This window comes from Haliotis cracherodii, unplaced genomic scaffold (assembly GCF_022045235.1).
Source record: "Haliotis cracherodii isolate W230 unplaced genomic scaffold, xgHalCrac1.p SCAF_1, whole genome shotgun sequence".
In the NCBI taxonomy this organism is placed as follows: domain Eukaryota; kingdom Metazoa; phylum Mollusca; class Gastropoda; order Lepetellida; family Haliotidae; genus Haliotis; species Haliotis cracherodii.
In genome coordinates, this window is record NW_027266264.1 from 68,797,367 (window position 1) to 68,819,132 (window position 21,766).

At 40.3% G+C, this 21,766-nt stretch overlaps 1 protein-coding gene across 1 annotated transcript; it reads left to right on the forward strand.

The window, feature by feature from the left end:
- The first annotated feature begins 952 nt into the window (after positions 1–952).
- On the forward strand, positions 953–16,405 carry LOC139464431 (protocadherin-9-like). The gene is made up of 11 exons (XM_071245995.1): positions 953–1,047; positions 2,051–2,312; positions 2,807–2,983; positions 8,093–8,233; positions 8,634–8,759; positions 9,467–9,649; positions 10,594–10,796; positions 10,997–11,865; positions 12,483–12,533; positions 13,464–13,549; positions 14,239–16,405. Exons 1-11 carry the CDS (start codon positions 967–969, stop codon positions 14,343–14,345), a joined length of 2,286 nt encoding a protein of 761 aa, XP_071102096.1. The 5' UTR covers positions 953–966; the 3' UTR covers positions 14,346–16,405.
- The last annotated feature ends 5,361 nt before the right edge of the window (positions 16,406–21,766 follow it).

Genomic DNA, 21,766 nt, shown 5'->3' on the forward strand with positions numbered 1-21,766 from the left:
AGAACACTCAGCGAACGTTCACGTCTCATGTTGAATAATCACGGAACAAACGAGGAAATAATAGGTTTAGACTTAAAGTAAAAGGAATATTAAAGCGAAATTGAAATAAAGTAAGCATGAAGGTATGAAATTATAGTTAATTATGATTGTAAACTTAATTATTAAAAAGGTAATTATTATAGTTTTAGTAAAGTAAAATATTATACTTCTTTTAATTATATATAAGGAAGAGGATTTATGGATGTTCTTTATTATGAGGAACACAATTACAGTAAACTACGGTTATAACGAACTCAAAGGGACCACTAATTTTAGTTCGTAATAACTGTAGTTCGTTATAGGAATATATACAACATTTATACAACAAATGGTCGGGACTAAAAAATAAGTGCGTTATATCGGTCAGTTCATTATAAGCGTGTTCGTTATAAAAGTACTTTACTGTATAGAGTTAAGTTAATTATCATGGTTACGTTTAACATGGAACCACCATGCTTTTTTATATCTTTTGCCAGGAATGAAAAAATATGTTAAAATGTAACAAATATGCCGAATATCAGTTCAAGGTGTCGTTAAAGCTAATTCAATCACTTTTGTTTATAAAATATAAATATAATATAATATATAAATATCTGGTTTTACCATTTTGCAATTTGATATACCCCAAGGGCGTATATATGTCCTGATCCTACAGCCTGATGTGTTGAATCAATGCAAGCAAACGTATTTGGCACGAACTGAATTCTGATAGTGAAAAGATCTTTTGTGGGGCTTCTCGGCCTATAAACAGATCATTCAGTTGAAGCTTGCAATGAATCGAAATCCCCCGCCGATCATCTATCCAGACTTAAATGGCCAATAATAGAACACATAGACAGCAACAAAGGAGGGTTTTGTTACACACAGTAGGTCGACATAAACATTCAATATCTACCCGAGTGTGGCAGTCGAGAGTCAACAGCCAACATGGCTTCAACATGGTTAAACGTCCGAGGACTGTTCACCCTACTAGGGTCCCTGATGTCCATCGTAAGCTTTAATGATATAGTAAGTACCTTGAGATGAATTGAAAACATTAGTGCATGGCAATCAGTATAACAGTAATAATCCATATGGTCTTAAAAACAGATGGATATCTATATTGATAAAATAAGAAGTAAAAATACTAAAACTATTTTGGTCCATTATATCGTGTTGATTTGAATAATTATTATATCGTTTTGAATGTGTTTAGTCGTAATATTTAACACAATGTGTCGTCACAGCCAGCTGACTCCAAAGGTCAGTCGTGTCCGTGATGGTAGAATGCGACACTTTCTTCACATTTAATTTGCTCTAAATCTAGATCTGATCCTTTTGGGTTCAGTTCCTCAATTACCTTGGAAAAGGTTTTGTGTGTACGTATTATTTGTAAGACTTATAGCCATGGAAATACTATTGTTATAGTTCATGTCATAGCTTAAAAATAATTAACTGTTGTGGCCAGTGTGCCATTAGTCATGAGATTCTGTTGTTTCAGTTGCTGAAACATATGCAGCCTTTTGCTCATGTTAACAATATGTCTGACAGGAAGTTGACGTACTATGACATGTCTTAAACTAAGCAGAGTGGGAAGGCTTTCCGCAGCTTTGAAAACTATTCCATATAACTGTTGGGGAACACTCGAGAGATTGGCAGAATACAATGTATCTAGGTCGGAATTTGAACTAATGTCTTCCGCGTGACGAGCCAAAATGATACCCCAGGTCTTGGAATACTGATGAAGTTAGCACATTTGTCTCACTATGGTTGAAATAATTGTTTATCATTTATGGAAATTTTAATAAGCTGACGAATATGTAAATTGATCTGATACATTGTCATTCTTTATGTCGTGGGGGCACGGGCCGCCTCCGTGGTCTAGTGGTCCCGGTTCGAAAGAGGCTTGTCAGCACCATGTCAATACTAGTCAGTTTCGCCGTGACAGAACATGAATTCTGTTCAAAGTGGCGTTAAACACATCTCACTCAGTCACTCATTACATGTTATGATGAAATCACAACTTTTTCAGGCGGCCATGCCTATGCCTATGATTGCGCCGTTCCAAGTTGTCAACCTCCACGAAGATAACGTTGCACAGACCACACTGGCATTGATCAATTGTACAGATTTATTCAACACACCCTCCAACACATGTGGCACGTGTAACCTGGTCGACATCACCAACGACGGCACCGTATTCTTCAACGGTGTCAACAACAACAATAACTTCTTCAACGGTGGACCTTTTGATGTGTTCAGAATAAGTAATAATTTTCTGAACAATGTTAACAGTAAGTTGACCTTCGGAACATGCTATTCGTCTGGCACCTTAAATTGCAACTGTACATCGTGACAGACACCGCCCAACGGCTGCGACGGAAGTACATAGTAACAGTGAGCTAAAATTGCGGAAGACTCTTCAGTTTGAAATGTTCTTATCAAGGATCAAGAATGTAGTATTAAATGAACTTGCTATGTGACGTTAATCCGCGCCACAGTCTTCTAAGTAGTTTGTTTAGTTGCTTGTTTATTTGTTGTTTAACGCCTAGTTTGTTTATTTGTTGTTTAACGCCGCACTCTACCCCGGATCTTCACGGGTAGTCTTTTAAATAGACGAAGTCGAATGTTACCTCAAGTAATTAGTAATACTGAGAGTTAAGCTTGGAAACGAAATAGGTTTTTCTTGCCAGGATACGGGGCAAATATACTCAATATGCACGTGTAACAGTAAACTCTAGGGTGATAATTGATTTACAGTTAACTTTGAATATATTACCTCTGACAGATTTCTTCGTCGTGTACGTCCCCAACCAAGGACAGAACCTGGACTACAGCCTCATCAGAACCTACAGAATCGAGGTCCAATGTGTCGCCAATGACGCCATCACTACGAGTGCGTCTCAGATACTGGAGGTTGACATCATCCCCAACCAGGCTCCCATCGTGGCCGGCCTTCCAGGAGGTAGCTGCTACAGATATATTTAGTCGTTTCTGCTCGTTATAACATTTGCAGCCGTTCATGATAAGACAGTGGGCTGGGTCGCTTGTTCGTTATATGGCTGAATCATTGCTAAATAGTTAAATATGTATTCTTCGCATCTACTCCACCAATTTCAGTTACCAATTCACTGTCTCAACAGTATCTACCTACATGATACATGATACATGATACAGCATTCCTAACTCATCTAGACCGCCTCCGTGGTCTGGTGGTAGACCGCCCACCCGGAGAGCGGAAGGTCCGGTGTTCGATCCTCGGCCGCGTCATACCAAAAGACGTTATAAGATGGTACTTGTTGTTCCCCTGTCTGGCGCTCGGCATTAAGAGACTAAAACAAGAACTAGTCGGCTAGGAGTCTGTGTACTGTGTCTGAGTGGGATATTCATGTTAAACTGCGGCATGGTATCTCAGTGAGCTAGCACTATAAATCGGATCAGTCCGGACTAGAACAAGCAACATCCCACACACACATATACGTACATGCACGTCGCTATGTAAGTGCAATAATCTTGTAAGCGACGTTAAGCCCAATTTCACCTCACCTCACCTCACCTCCTAACTCATCTCCTACCGATCGGAAGCAATCTACCGCTTATACTCCACATGCATGCGATGTCTAACAGCTCCGAATCACATCTACCATTTTCATCTATTATTTTTTAATAACGCGTCTAGCATGACATAAATAACCGATTATTTATATTCAACCACCAGGATGTAACCGTTCAATAACACATGCATTTCGGCACAAGTAACCGTAATAATAATCATCATATACCATATTGCTGCTTATCATTTGCTCATGTTTCCCATCACAAGGGATCGTTTTAATAACTCTTCTATCATGTTATTTGTAACTCTGTAATTACTCTCTACAACTTCAAACGTAGCCAGGTAGTTACTCGTCGACCCTGTCATAATAAACAATTCCGATGACGTCTTTATCCTAAAACAACGATGTTACTCATCGACAACGTCATACTAAAAAATTCTAACGTTTTTATCCTAAAACCATGATGTTACTCATCGACCACGTCATAATAAACAATTCTGATAACGCCTTTAACCCAAAACCATCATATTACTCATCGACAACGTCATAATATACAATTCTGATAATCCCTTTATCCTACAACTATGATGTTACTTATCAACCATGTCATAATAAACAATTCTGATGACGTCTTTATTCTAAAACCATGATGCTACTCATCTTCCACGTCATAATAAACAATTCCGATGACGTCATTATCCTAAAATCATGATGTTACTCATGGACAACGTTATAATAAACGATTCTAATGTCTTTATCTTAAAACCATGATGTTACTCATCGACCATGACATAATAAACAATTCTGATAACCCCTTTATCCTAAAACCATGATGTTACTCATCGACAACGTCATAATAAACAATTCTAACGCCTTTATCCTAAAACCGCGATGTTACTACTCAACCATGTCATAATAAACAATTCTGATGACGTCTTTATCCTAAAGCCATGATTTTACTCATCTACCACGTCATCATAAGCAGTTCAGACGTCTTTATCCTAAAACCATGATGTTACTCATCGACAACGTCATAATTTTTTTTCTGATAACCCCTTTTATACTAAAACCATGATATTACTCATCGACTACGACATAAAAAACATTTCTAACGTCATTACCCTAAAACCATGACGTTACTCTTCGACCACGTCACGATAAACAATTCTGATAACGCCTTTATCTTAAAACCATGATGTTACTCATCGACCACGTCATAATATACAATTCTGATAATCCCTTTATCCTAAAACCATGATGTTACTAATCAAGCATGTCATAATAAACAATTCTGATGACGTCTTTATCCTTAAACCATGATGCTACTCATCTACCACGTCATAATGAACAATTCTGATAACCCCTTTATCCTAAAACCATGATGTTACTAATCAAGCATGTCATAATAAACAATTCTGAGGACGTCTTTATCCTTAAACCATGATGCTACTCATCTACCACGTCATAATAAACAAATCCGATGACTTCATTATCCTAAAACCATCATGTTACTCATCGACCACGTTATAATAAACAATTCTCATAACCCCTTTATCCTAAAACCATGATGTTACTCATCGACAACGTCATAATAAACAATTCTGATAACCCCTTTATCCTAAAACCATGATGTTACTCATCGACCATGTCATAATAAACAATTCTGATAACGCCTTTCTCTTAAAACCATGATGTTACTCATCTACCACGTCATAATAAACAATTCTGATAACGTCTTTATTCTAAAACCATGATGTTACTCATCGACCACGTCATAATAAACAATTCTGATAACGCTTTTATCCTAAAACCATAATGTTACTCATCGACCACGTCATAATAAACAGTTCGGACGTCTTTATCCTAAAACCATTTGGTTACTCATCAACCACGTCATACTAAAAAATTCTAACGTTTTTATCCTAAAACCATGATGTTACTCATCGACCACGTCATAATAAACAATTCTGATAACGCCTTTAACCCAAAACCATCATATTACTCATCGACAACGTCATAATATACAATTCTGATAATCCCTTTATCCTACAACTATGATGTTACTTATCAACCATGTCATAATAAACAATTCTGATGACGTCTTTATTCTAAAACCATGATGCTACTCATCTTCCACGTCATAATAAACAATTCCGATGACGTCATTATCCTAAAATCATGATGTTACTCATGGACAACGTTATAATAAACGATTCTAACGTCTTTATCTTAAAACCATGATGTTACTCATCGACCATGACATAATAAACAATTCTGATAACCCCTTTATCCTAAAACCATGATGTTACTCATCGACAACGTCATAATAAACAATTCTAACGCCTTTATCCTAAAACCGCGATGTTACTACTCAACCATGTCATAATAAACAATTCTGATGACGTCTTTATCCTAAAGCCATGATTTTACTCATCTACCACGTCATCATAAGCAGTTCAGACGTCTTTATCCTAAAACCATGATGTTACTCATCGACAACGTCATAATTTTTTTTCTGATAACCCCTTTTATACTAAAACCATGATATTACTCATCGACTACGACATAAAAAACATTTCTAACGTCATTACCCTAAAACCATGACGTTACTCTTCGACCACGTCACGATAAACAATTCTGATAACGCCTTTATCTTAAAACCATGATGTTACTCATCGACCACGTCATAATATACAATTCTGATAATCCCTTTATTCTAAAACCATGATGTTACTAATCAAGCATGTCATAATAAACAATTCTGATGACGTCTTTATCCTAAAACCATGATGTTACTAATCAAGCATGTCATAATAAACAATTCTGATGACGTCTTTATCCTTAAACCATGATGCTACTCATCTACCACGTCATAATGAACAATTCTGATAACCCCTTTATCCTAAAACCATGATGTTACTAATCAAGCATGTCATAATAAACAATTCTGATGACGTCTTTATCCTTAAACCATGATGCTACTCATCTACCACGTCATAATAAACAAATCCGATGACTTCATTATCCTAAAACCATCATGTTACTCATCGACCACGTTATAATAAACAATTCTGATAACCCATTTATCCTAAAACCATGATGTTACTCATCGACAACGTCATAATAAACAATTCTGATAACCCCTTTATCCTAAAACCATGATGTTACTCATCGACCATGTCATAATAAACAATTCTGATAACGCCTTTCTCTTAAAACCATGATGTTACTCATCTACCACGTCACGTCATAATAAACAATTCTGATAACGTCTTTATTCTAAAACCATGATGTTACTCATCGACCACGTCATAATAAACAATTCTGATAACGCTTTTATCCTAAAACCATAATGTTACTCATCGACCACGTCATAATAAACAGTTCGGACGTCTTTATCCTAAAACCATTTGGTTACTCATCAACCACGTCATAATAAACAATTCTAACGTCTTTATCCTAAAACCATCATGTTACTCATCGACCACGTTATAATATACAATTCTGATAACGCCTATATCCTAAAACCATGATGTTAATCATCGACAACGTCATAATAAACAATTCTAACGTCTTTATCCTAAAACCATGATGTTACTCATCTTCTACGTCAGAATTAGCATGAACTATCCTACCGTTTTGATATGGCATGCAGATTCTTCTATACCACCTTTGGTTACTTATCTACCGGGTCATATGTCACCGGCTGTGAAACTCGTCTACGATGTTTTAATAACCGTTTAGATACTCGACTATTATGAAATAACAAACTGTTTTATGGACAAAAGGTATGTGTTTCCTTTTTTATCTACCATGTTATAAGTAGTCGGATTTTTCATGTACAACGTTTATTTACTGGAGTGAGTGGGTTGGGTTTAACGACGCAGTATTCCAGTTATATCGCGGCGTGTCAGGTTAATGTGGGAGGAAAACCCGAAGTGATGCAGGTCTCAGACGTTTCCCACTTTGATGGAACCCACGATCACGGGTATGGTGCTAACAAACCTAGAAATATAATCGGGGCGAACTGGGATTCGAACCCACAATCATAGGTTTCTGGCATGCCCAATGGACGCAACTCTGCACAACGAATCGCGGCGCCATAGACGACTGGGCCACCCGTGCCCCCACGTAACCTCGTGGTACCTTAACTACATACATAAGTGGTTTTAATCTTTTATTTGATATACAGCTATCCATGCTTGTCGTAAGAGGCGAACATGGTCGGATGGGCTCGCTGACTTGATTGATGTGACACAAAGATGTCGTCATATCCAAACTGCGTAAATCGATAATTATGATGTTATCACTAGATCGTCTGGTCCAGACTCAATTATTTACAAACCGGCGTCGTATAGCTTGAATATTGCTGAGTGCGGCGTTATAACAAGCAAACAAAACGATTCCATCTGTAAGTCTTTGTATATTTTCCGCTGTGACAAAAAAAAAACAACCACTGACCAACATCCTTTCTATGTGTGTTAGATATGTTAATATACACTGATCTACGTTTCTAGTGACGGTGACCCTAGACGCTAGGAACGGGCCTGTGGGGAGTCTCGTGTTCGATGTTCAAGTGACCGACAACGAGACAGATCCCATTACATATGTGTTGACCGTCGACCCATCCACAGTTGACTACTTCCAGATCAGTCAGCGTAAGTACAAGCTTTTTCATGTTCCCTTTTTCGACCTACGGCTTCAACTGACACTTGAACACTAAGCAAGTAGGATTTTATATATAATATCATATTCTTTAGATCAATCGGTGTATTCAAACTTCAAATCTTTGTTGTGTGAAAGGCCATAGGCCCAAACACATGAACTGTATTCAATACATGATCATTTTGGAAATAGATTGACATAGATTTCACGGCGAAAAAACACATCCATTTTTCCTGTATGCTTCTCATATATCGAGATTGTGGGTTAGTTTAGTGGTTAAAGCGTTTCCACGTCACGCCAAAGACCCGGGTTCGATTCCCCATTCTTGGTGACCCCCATGTGATGTGGCCGGGATATCTAACCCATCTCACTCACTTCAATTATCGTCTGTAGAGGATGGAGTAATTTCGGCCGCCAAGGACCTCAGAACGGCAACCGTCACGCCAGTGACGCTTAGAGTCAACGTCAGCGACGGTAACCACGTCGTCGGCCCCCTCACCATCACTGTCAACTTCATCAGTAAGTATATTCATTCATATACACACACTTTATGTAGGTGCGTATGTTTAAAATAAATACAAACTGCGAATGTGTGGGAGGACATACGAATAACTGTCGGCTCGTGAATAAGAACCGCCGAACCCCGCAAGGCCCCATACAGTAGATAAACATATGTAGTTAGCTGAAGGGCTGTACGGTGTGACGAATCGCCTCATCTTCCCGACCAGTGGCAGAAACACCATCAGGCTCCCGACTCCTTGTTTGTAACGCAAACTATGCTGCAGATTGCGTACAGTAAACTACGGTTATAACGAACTCAAAGGGACCAATAAGTTTAATTCGTTATAAGCGTAGTTCGTTATAAGCATATGTACAACATCTATAAGAAAATGGATGGCACCAAGAAACAGATCGTTATATCCGACTGTTCGTTATAAGCGTGTTCGTTATAAACGCAGTTTACTGTAAAACCATGTCCTATGATCATCGTATAAATTGCTCTTCACTCATTGATCTTGGACTATAGTAAACTACGTTTATAACGAACAGTCGATATAACGAACTGTTTGTTGGTGCCGTCCATTGTCTGTATAGATGTTGTACATATGCTTATAACGAACTACGCTTATAACGAATTAAACTTATTGGTCCCTTTAAGTTCGTAATAACCGTAGTTTACGGTATATGGATAACAACGTTTACTGTTTACTTTTACACTGCACCAGACATGAACAGTCGTCCCGCAGTACTGAACCTCCCACTCAACGTCACCCTGAATGAAGACTCACCGGCCGGGACACTGATAACTACGCTGACCATATCTGACCCTGACATCTTCCAGACAATAGCCCCAGTCTTCAGTGTCAATCCTGTTTCCGAGGCATCCAAGTTCATATATAACGCCGGAAGTAAGTCTTGTTGGTGTTGGATGTAGAGAATCGATATTTAAGGTTAGCCATCAAGTGTTCTGCTAATTTTAAGTTTTGTGTTTGAGTTAATGGGCAAAAGACGTAAACACCCATGTTTGATGGTTGTAGATATGAAACAGACAAGAAATCGTTATTCGATGGTGATGTACTTGATAGGGGTATCATAGGCGGTATTACATGTACCATATCAATGAGTGTCTCACAACAGGTGTGACCGTCTCCATGAGAGCGGAAGGTCCGGGGTTCGATCCCCGCTCGCTTCATACCAAGAGACGTTATAAGATGGTACTTGTTGTTATCGTGTCTGGCGCATGTTAAGGGGCTAAAACAAGGACTTGGAGTCAGTATACTGTGTCTGAGTGGGGTATTCATGTTAAACTGCGGCATGGTATCTCAGTAGGCTAGTGATGCACACGTGGCGTCTCAAGGTACGTCTCAAGGTCGTAATTTCACTGTACATAGTAATGAAGTGTGAATAATCATGTGTATACTTTCTTTTGCCCGTTAGTTTAGTTTTGTTTCACTTTGCAAAGTGACATATATTTTGTGTAAATGATTTATTATGCTGGCTAAAAATAATTTACCTTTGACACAGTCATGCAAGACGATATCATAATTCTTCTTCCCGACGACATTGAATTACAACACATTTGACATATCGAAAAACAATTTATCTCATTTGTATCTTTTACTGCATCGTGTATAAGTACCTCTTCATTATAATTCATCAGCTTGACAGTATAGGGCTGGCAGAAATAGGACCCAATCAAGCGAATGTCAGATTTGAACCAATAATTATAGGATCCAGACACTCCTGGGGACTCTCTGTACAACACAATATGGCGCCTCAGACGAGTGGGTCATCTGGGCCCCCACTGCAACCACATCATACATTATACAATTTTGGATTTTGGATTTTACAGCCAATCAAGTCCGGTTAAACACAGTTGCTAACGGTGCAACTCTCCTGGACGCCGAGTCTGTCAGTAGTCTAAACCTCTCCTTCTCCCTCTTCGACGGCTTTCTCCCCTCCGTCAACGCCTTCGTCTCCCTCACTGTCGCCAATGTAAACGAACCGCCGTTCTTCAGCAGACCTGTTCATTCCTGCACGTTGTTTGAAGGCAATGTAAGTACATGTCAGTTCATTGGCAACATTAATTATGTTGACGAAAAGAATATTGAAAAGAATATGATTTTCTAAATGATATAAGCGACAAATTTCTTTCCATATTAAGTAATGTGTTTTCAGCAAGTGTGTCTATTGAAGCCATAAGTGTTAGATCAGTTTAACATATTAATACATTAAAAGCTGGTTGATCCTTACAGCAATTTGGCTCCACGTGTGCGCTCGGTCTGACCATTAGAGATCCAGAAGGGGACATCGTTCTGTCCCCATCACTCAATTCCGCAAACAACAGCAACTTATTTACCCTGGAGAACGACAACCTAAGAATCAGTAACAACTACGTCGTCGATGGTGGCGCCTTCCCGTCTTCAGCGACGTTGACAATAGAGGTAGCGGACGACAAAGGGGCAACAGGTTCTTCTCTCATCCAGGTGACGATTGTAGACCAGAACACCCAAACACCAGACTTCGGGGGCAGCCCTACGTCAGTCGTGATTACTCAGAACGTGTTGACGCCACCCACAACGCTGGCTACGATTACCGCTACCGACGCCGACTTAACCTCGCCCAACAATGACGTCACCTTACGCCTCCAAAGTAGCATCAATCTGGGAAGCAACGTCATATTCACTAATGACGGCCGGATAACATACCTGAACCGCTTCCCGGCTACTAAAGACTGCGCTGATTGTCGACTGGAAATTATAGCGTTCGATGGAGGAAGTCCAGCCCGTACTGCAACGACAACATACTATGTGAGCTTCGTCACCACCACCACAACTCCTGCCACAACCACCACTACAACGACCACGACAACCACAACCACGACAACCACGACAGCTGCTGTAATTTCTGCTTCTGACGCATTTTCGACTCCAGCCGGTGCGGCAGTGTTGGGTATTCTGATCGCACTGCTGGTCCTTCTGCTGCTGCTGGTGCTAGGCTATTTCTTGTATAGGTTCTGTAAGTACGGCACATGCTGTGGTCCCACGGGACCCAACGGATCAGGTGGGATAGGCGGAGGTGGACAAGACGGGGGCATGTGTGGAAACTGTTGTGGGGGATCGCAGTGAGTTAAAATGATTTACCGTCTTTGATCTATTACTATCCGTGCTTATATATATCGTTCTATTACGACAAATACACTGGACCCATTTGCCGCCATAGCCTGATGCGGGAAGTGATTCCCTATCTCAATATCTCCTATCTCCAACATAACTTACGTTCGTGGGTGATAGTAATTTGATTGGGCGTTCATTATTAGCCTCGTGTTAGTCAATTCGGTCTGACATAGAAACTTTGGCAGAGGGAGAGTCCAGTTACATTTGACATCACTAAGTAGTTAAAAAGAAATGAATACGATGTACACAGGGATAATTATTCCTTTCACAGCTAATTATTGTTGACGTGGTCTTGACAATCACGACACATTTTTCTTCAATATTACAGACAATTATAAGTTCTTCACTCCGGCTAAAATAAAGTATTAGATATAATATATCACACTGATTTCTGTTACCATGAAATATCAATATCTCATGCATCTCAAACTCGCTTTGTGTTTGTTTTATTTGCTGTTTGCAATTTTGATAGTCTGCCATGTTGAAAAGGTTTAAATAAAGTCAAAAGTAGTGGCTCTTGCGCGATTTGGATGTAAATAAATGACTTTGGTTTATTTTCCAACAGGGATCAACCAAATCAGGTCCGTCCCAGGCCCGAGGGTCCAGATTACGGCCAGTAAGTAGGGTGACTACGGTATTGATACAAAATTGTTATGGATGAGCAACTTCTTTATTACAATTGTCATCATTTGCTTGATAACGGTGTTAGAATCTACACCGAAACGTCGCCCAATTGTAATAAAGAAGTTGTTCATCTATAACAATTTTGTCTTAGTTATGTTTGTTATTTGTTAATGGTAACACGCACACGAAATGAGAGTAAATACCAGACCCCTTTTTGAGCGCGGATCAAACCATGACGGAGATATTTCCGAGCTCTGAGTGTAACATTCTTTGAGGATGCTCGTGGTGAAGCTGCCTGTATGTAAACCAAGTTATCAGCATGAGCGAACACCTGGAGTCATCACTTTAGGATCATTATGTTAGAGACCCCGGGCTAGAATTGGTCGTCAAAAACCCATGCTTGTCGTAAGAGGCGACTAACGGGATCGGGTGGCAAGGCACGATTACTTGTTTGATACATGTCATCGTATCCCAATTGCCTAGATCGATGCTCATGATATTAATGACTGTGTATATTTCCTGGTCCAAACTCAATTATTTAGAGACCATCGTCATCAATCTGTAATTCATCTGGGTTGGGCGTTAAACAACGCCTATGAGGCTGTTCTAGACCTGAACAGTTTTACCTTGATGTACAATGTATACTAAGGAAGTATTCAAAGCATTATGCTGGTTGCATATAATTATTTACAGAAGCACGATTTACGAATACATGTACATACTGACATCGATCAATGTTACGTTCATAAAACTTTACAAATGCAATGCCGTTGTCATTGGAACACAACAAATATAGATATGCCATTGACTTAGGCTGAATATGTATACAATACACAAAAATTAGCATCACCAGTCAATCAAAAATATCTCCTTCCATGCTGTTAGACATGTAATTAATTCATTGTCATTGCGCTTCCCGCAGACTGCGGACTCCGCCCCCTAATGACGGGTTCCGCAACAACACCTACCAGGCCTCGGGCGACTACAAGGATGACTTCTGGCATAACAGTACGTATAACGTTTCCTTCACTCTCTCAATTTTATCGTTTTCTATGTCTTCATCATTTAAGATCCAAATCCCCGTACACTCCAAGCTAAATGAATTTAGAATAGAATAGTCCCCCCGCAACCTATATGCTGGTCGAAACAGGCAACCAAATGGATCGGGTAGTAAGGTGACGAAGTTAACTCCGCGTACTCGTCCACTGACGGTGTGGATCGTTGCCCGCAACACCAATCACTAAATTGTCTGGTCCAAACTCGATTATTTACAGGCCACCGTCAAAAAGCTGGAATATTGCTGACAACAAACTTAGCGGCAAGCTATGACACATCTAAATCAAATTTTAAAGATGTGTATTGGTTAATAATTGAACTGACGCATATAGCGAGCTATTTTTATGTCCCGACCATTTGCTGTATATATGATGCATATATGCTTGTAACGAACTACGGTTATTACGAACTAAAATTAGTGATCCCTTTGAGTTCGTTATAACCGTAGTTTACTCTACAACTGTACGTGGTTTCCGATCTGCCATATCCACATTCTAGCCCAGCATCTCCACTGGACCCCGTTCCTCAAAGCGGCCTTACGATCGCCTTTGTGCTAAGATCGCTTTGTGGAACGGGGCCTAGGATCCGTATACGCTCACATGTTAGCATTATGTCTTGGTGATAGCCGGATGATGTTTCAGATGACGGCTACATCGACAACCGACCCCGCTCCATCAAGTCCGTACGCATCGGCGGCTTCTCTCCACGAGGCAACCAGAGGGCGCTCCCGTCAAATCGTCCATATTAGCTCCAGAATTAGATCATATCTCTTTAATATGTATATAGTGCTACGTATCAATTTTCACTGTTATTATTAAGGTAATTATTATACTATTGTTATATTCTTTAGTGACTTTTATGTTTTTTCGATGGGTATTTATTCGTCTGCGTCATACTGGTCTCAGGTAGAAACCAATCAACGGTATTATAGCCCGTAAACCTCTTCTACAGCGATGGTACTTATTATTTAATGAATATATTTTAATTTATTTTATATCTTAATAATTCACTTTGATTTATATATCATTATATATAGCATTATATAATATCTCTATCTACACCTTTCTTTCTAAACACGAAATGCAATAGCTTCAGTGAGATTAAAACATTACAGAGACGTTAGTGAAGCATAGTTGTTAAAACGTTCGTTTTCATGCAAAAAATCCGTTTCTATTCATAACGATTGGTATTATGTGTGAAGCCTTTCTTTGTGTAGCCCACCATGATATTACTGAAATAATTCTTGTAGAAGCGTTAAACCACACTCACTCATTCATTGTCTAGATTATCAAAGTTACGTTCACCATTCCAAGAATTTCTAGTACGTTTACAAAAGCTGCAGTCTCTAATGTAACCGGAAGCTACAAAATGACAACGCGATATGTGGTTGTTTACATCTAATACACAGGTTTAAGTGTTCATCGATCAGTAGTAGTTAGAAATAAATATATGATATGCACGAGACAACAGCTAAACGATGCTAGCAAAGTGACGAATATACATACACTGGTGTGTATACAGTTTGAGGTAACACGATTTAACTATAGTTTTAGGAGTAATGTTTCAATTGCGTCTTCATACGAGGCAGTAGACTAGACGCGCAGAATTAAATGTATAACGTCCACGCCAGTAAATAACCAGTCATACTACAAAATAGGGTTGACAATAATATAATTATATGAATGGATCCCTGAAAATCAGTGATGACACCAGGTGTTTGAGAAAAGGGTCAGCCACTCCTGCTCTACCTGTAGCACACGCCACAGACAACAATTTGCACAAAAAGTAAGTGTTTTTCTAGCCTGACTCCTGCCATACGACAGCGGCCTGCAAACAAGCGAGTCCTAACCAGACAATCCAGTGATGGACCAGACAATCCAGTGACACCATAGCGCGTTTACTGATTACTGATAAATCACGCTTGGTGTTGACACCAACTCTCCCTCCCTCCACTAGTGCTTTATCCCAATTAGTGTTGACACCAACTCTCACTCACTCCACCAGTGCTTTATCCCAATTAGTGTTGACACCAACTCTCACTCACTCCACCAGTGCTTTATCCCAATTAGTGTTGACACCAACTCTCATTCCCTCCACCAGTGCTTTATCCCAATTAGTGTTGACACCAACTCTCACTCCCTCCACCAGTGCTTTATCCCAATTAGTGTTGACACCAACTCTCATTCCCTCCACCAGTGCTTTATCCCAATTAGTGTTGACACCAACATTCACTCAGTTGATTATATATCTCTATGTGGCATTTTAGAAGTTTGACAAGTTCTATATTCTTTCAATGTGATTTCTCAATACGTCGCATCAAAAGAATTTAATCGTTGAAACCAAAGGTCAATTGATAAAATGTTATTCTGTTGGCATTAGTATCTATATACAACGGGAAGCATGATATTTATTACATTTTACACATTGTGTGCATATATTGACTGAGGTCACTTTTTAATTGATTTTAACATGATGATTTACGTTATGATGTAATGAACGTTATATGTGAATGTATGCCAGATTTCTTAAACTTATCTTCAACCGAGAAATGTATTACATTACTCGGATGTGAACACGGGTGTTATACTCTCTGTAGGTTAATTCATCAACTGTTCCAAAGGCGCTTGACACTCATTATATTCTGTGTGCGCTTTTCTTCATGTACGGTATTATGCTTGCGAATAGTAGTATTTCTGCTTGTGATTAATATTTAATATTATACTTGTAATGTTTATGTTTAGTGTCGGTGAGGATAAATGCACCTCTGTGTTCGGTGTGTGTGTGTGTGTGTGTGTGTGTGTGTGTGTGTGTGTGTGTGTAATGCGCTTATGGTGTGTGTGTATGTGTGTGCGTGCGTGCGTTTTTTCGTGTGTGTGTGGAGGTGGGGGTGTGGGGTGTGGGGGTGGGGGGTGTCTACGTGTTTGTGTATGATTGCGTGCGTGACTGTGTAAGTTAATTTGGCGTGTGTGTGTATGTGTGTGTGTGTGTGTGTGTAATGCACTTATGGTGTGTGTGTATGTGTGTGCGTGCGTGCGTTTTTTCGTGTGTGTGTGTGGAGGTGGGGGTGTGGCGTGTGGGTGTGTGGCGTGTCTACGTGTTTGTGTATGATTGCGTGCGTGACTGTGTAAGTTAATTTGGCGTGTGTGTGCGCGTGCGTGCGTGCGTGTTCATAACCCAATCTTAACTTTAAATATTGTGTGAGTATATGTCATAATTATATGTGCTTTTTTGACTAGTGTCTCGTAGGCCATACCTGGTCGAATGTTTTATTTTATTGTTTGTGTACGTGTTTTAGTATGAAGTGTATATAACATGTGACACTATTATAAACATTATTCTCTCTATATATTTGTTCTTACATTTAGAAATTAATTTTAAATGATGAATAGTGACCACACTGCAGTGTGATGTAATGTTGACTTGTTACACGGCGATGCCATTTGCTAGACATTTTGTAACACTATACACATACGTACCTCACTTGCCGTATGCAATTTAAACGTCTTATCTTTCTCACTGTTCGTTAGCCAAAGGAATTTTATTCCGTTTTATATGCCCATGACGACACATTGTCATACAGTCTCAGCACAACTACAAATATTATTTTCTATGTAACCAAGGTAACGTGTATCTGAATGTTCATGTCCAAAAATAAATATATTTCCCGACCAGCTTTTTATGAAGCATTTGATATAGATGATAAAGATATTTTTGAATCAGTTTTCTTCGGAAAGACATTTTTGTTGCAAAGATCCTATGTTAACCTGCTTTTGGTTTCGGATAAGTTACAACTTTACCCAAGTATCCGATGATGGTTGAGTCTTGAGTAACCAGTTCTTGATGAGGACTGTCGAAAATGTTGGAAGCTGCAAGTGACTCCTATCGGACGGACGAAGCGCGGGTAAAAACTCATGCATGCACGTTTCTGTCTCACATGGGTATGCATTATATCAAGCATTTGAAGCGTGCAAGTCCAGTTCGGAATGTATGTCTTTCAATGGGGCCTGCTTGGTTGTTGTGATAGTTTCATGACACCTTAATAATCTTATAGTTTGCTTTATGCCCGTGACGTGTCAAACAGCTAACAATCCATGTCGGTTGGAACCAACTGTTATGCAGGCTAGAGGGTATCTTGGTTCATTGCGTCAGTTAATAACTGCGTCTGAGACGACAGCGGTGAAATATGAACGTCGCACCCACTGTGCGTTAAGTAATCTGGCTGCCTGCAGTTTTGCCGATTAACAGTACTCCTCTGAATACACGTACACACATACATATATAAACTAGTGTCCAAAAGAAACGATACCACCTGTTTGCAACGACATAAAATAAAAACTAAACAATGCAGAAGTTTAGGATTGGTGTTATGCTTTTGAGAAATCCTTTCACAACATCTGTACAAAATTTCATTTCAATAATATCTGTACAACCAATATGACAAGCCTTTAAAGATGGGTGGGGTCGAAAAATGAACATTTCGTTAGAGCACTGATCACAGAAACAACGGGAAATGTCACACCACACGTCTCAAAGTCAAGTCAGTAGCGGGTATGTCCACCGTGAGCATCAATACATGCCAGAACGCCTAAGGACTGATGACGTCAAACGTCTGATGGCATTGGGAGTGATGCGTTGCCATTCCTCGAGGAGACATCGTTCCAAGTCCTGGACGTTGACTGGAGGCACACGGCGACGTCGGATTTGCCGATCGAGGTGGTCCCATAAGTGCTCGATGGGATTCATGTCCGGTGAACATGCGGGCCATGGCAAAACCTGTACGTTGGCGTTGGCAAGGAAGTTCTGTGTCAATCTTGCTGTGTGTGGCCTTGCATTGTCATGTTGGAAAAGGAGTCCACGAGGCTGTTGCTGAATAAAGGGCACCACAACAGGCCGTAGGATGTCATCAAGATAACGCTGTGCATTCAGGTTTCCACGAATTACGACAAGCATCGTTTTGACGTCACCACATATGCCACCCCAAACCATTCACCATCCACCTCCAAACGGCCGGACCTGTTGGATACAGTTAGGCGCCAAACGTTCACCAAATCGTCGGTATACAAGCTGCCGTCCATCGTTTCTGAAGATGAGGAATCTGCTCTCATCAGAGAACATAACACGTGCCCAGTCCCGCCGTTGCCAACGTCGAACTCGCCTGGCCCAGATCAGTCTGTTGTTCCGGTGTCGAGGCGTCAGGAGCGGTCCGCGGTAGGGATGACGTGGCCGGATACCATACTGCCGTAGTCTCCTGTAGACGGTCTGTCGACTGATCCTGTGTCCCAGTGCTGTAGCCGCCGTGGGCGTCGCTGTTACGGTGCGGTTCCTCAGGTGTAATACCCGGATGTAACGATCTTCACGGGGCGTGGTTACTCGTGGTCTTCCACTCCTGGGCCTGTCTGACGTCTGACCTGTCTGACGTAACCGCTGCATCAACCTGGTGATAGTTATGCGTGCGCAGCCCAACCTTCTGGCGACGTCGACGTGTGACGCTCCTTGTTGGACCATTCCAACGGCTCTCTCTCTCTCGATGGCTGTCAAACGTGGCATATCTTGTGTTCTTTTTGTTGCTGTGATATCAACGGGTCTGATCAGCCGTGTTATATAGTTTTTATGCACGTGCAGAACATGCTAGTGAGGGAAATGTCACTTTCACGAAATTTACGTTTTTTCCCGGAAGTGATCACGTGTTCCCGGTATTTTTTATCGACTATGCTGTGTTTGGGATGTGCAATACGAATTGGCATGTTTTCATACTAGACAATTCACTTAGTAAAAAACAATTTTGAAAATAAGTTGGTATCGTTTCTTTTGGACATATATATATATATATATATATTGTATGTGTGTAGAAATAAGTGTCAATGCGTTCCAGGATCCTACGATCGCCGGTTCGAATTTACGATTCGCCCTGATTTTGATCCTTGGTATTTTATTACCTGCATTGTAATACATCAAGCTGACACGTCGTGTTATAACTGACATAATGTTCAAAGCAGCATAAAACCAACTCACTCACATACCATATACAGACATGAAACCAGGACATTGGGACCTGTATCTACCTATAGCGTCATGGGACCCGTGAACATCCGGGGTAGAATAGGTCTTCAGCAACCCATGCTTGCCGTAACAGGCGACGTCGACTATACTTGTCGTGAGAGGCGACTAACGGGATCGGGTGGTCAGGCTAGCTGACGTGGTTGACTCAGCAATATTCCAGCTATATGACGGCGGTCTGTAAATAATCGAGTCTGGACCAGACAATCCAGTGATTGACATCATGTTTGTTTGTTTGTTCTTTAACGCTGCACTAAGCAATATTCCAGCTATATGACGGCGGTCTGTAAATAATCGAGTCTGGACCAGACAATCCAGTGATTAATATCATGGTCATCGATCCCAATTGCGTGGATCGATGACACACATCAACCAAGACAGCGAGCCTGACCACCCGATCCCGTTAGTCGCCTTTTACGACAAGTAGTCACCTTTTACGGTAAGCATGGGTTGCTGAAGACCTATTTTACCCCCGATCATCATGGGACGATTGACACCATGCGCATTGATCCACGCAATTGGGATACGATGACATGCATCAACCAAGTCAGCGAGCCTGACCACCCGATCCCGTTAGTCGCCTCTTACGACAAGCATGGTCGCTTTTTACGGCAAACATGGGTTGCTGAAGATCTATTCTATCCCGGATCTTCACGGACCACGTACCTCCTGAGATCATGAACCTCATCGAGTATATCACCATTGGTTTCAAATATGCATTGATAGATTCGTCCATGTCCATATAGGACATGTTTAGTATTCAGGCATTTTGTTTTTAGTTTGTATTGTTTTGTGTGTTGTTTGACGCCTCAATATTGCTGCTATGATGCAAATGAACGAATCCGGGCCAGACAAACCAGTGATTGACATTATGAGCATCTTTCCACGTCCTCGGGATATACATACACGCAATCAACCAAGTCACCGAGCCTGACCATCCGGTACAATAAGTTGCCTCTTACGACCAAAATAGGTTCCAGGGACCTTCTAACCCGGAATCCATAAGGCTTTCAGACATTAAGATACTTAATAAAATAATACTGCAATATGTATGCTCCTACATGGACAACCTAATGTATGTGTATGTGTATCTGATATACATAATGGAGGAGTGGTCGTTCATTATTATGCGATACTTCTACATGTTGATTGACTTCTAAGTATCTTGTTAGCTTTACTACTTAAAGGCTAATTAGCATGGATGCCATCAGGAACTAATTTTGTCATTTTCACCGAAGTCAAACACAGACATGCGACAAAAAAAAACAGTAGGCATCAGGCACAAATTAATTTAGAAGTTGACGAAATGGGTTTTCATGACAGTTATAATGTCTATAGTCGCCAGCAATTGATACACACAATAGTGAGTGAGTGAGTTGGGTTTAATGCCGCGTTTAACATTATTCCAGTTATATCACGGTGTGTCAGCTTAATGTAAGAGGAAAGCCCGAAGTGATGCAGGTCTCGGACGTTTACCTACTTCGGTTAAACCCACGAGCACGGGTATGGTGCTGACAAACCTAGAAACATAATCGGGGCGAACCGGGATTCGAACCCAAAATCATAGGTTTCTGGTGTGCCCAAGGGACGCAACTCTGCACAGCGAATCGCGGCGCCTTAGACTACTTGGCCACCCGTTCCCCCGATACACACACTTACAAACATTACAAGCTGTACTTCAATGTTGGTGCTGTAAATACCTTTCACTCTAACACGCTTTAATGTATTCCATTTCATTTTGTTGGCAACAGATCTCTGTAAGTTCATGTCAGCACGATAATAATGAGCGCTGACAATAAGCTCATTTCAATATAAGTTTAAATACGTCAATAACTTAAACGTATTCATACTATTAAATCCAAAATAAAAAACCCCAACCTTACTTGACCTAAACTAACAAGGTCCACTTTGTGTGCATGTGTTTAGAGCTATTGATATGTTGTCAATGGCTAAGCGATCCTTCAGTTAGCTTGTCAAAATAAATAAAAAAATCCCGCTGATCATTTGTCTACAATAGAAAGGCTATAATAGACATTGTTAAAGGAGGGTTTTGCGATACATGGTGCGTCAATATAAACCTTCACTATCTCTAAGAGTGAGACAGTCGTGAAT

What these genes read in the sequence shown, in the direction of transcription:
- LOC139464431 (XM_071245995.1), top strand. Translation starts at nt 967, where the DNA reads ATGGCTTCAACATGGTTAAACGTCCGAGGACTGTTCACCCTACTAGGG. An exon ending in CGTGGCCGGCCTTCCAGGAG is followed by an intron (nt 2,984 to 8,092) that starts GTAGCTGCTACA and finishes CTACGTTTCTAG; the next exon opens with TGACGGTGACCCTAGACGCT. An exon ending in CTACTTCCAGATCAGTCAGC is followed by an intron (nt 8,234 to 8,633) that starts GTAAGTACAAGC and finishes TATCGTCTGTAG; the next exon opens with AGGATGGAGTAATTTCGGCC.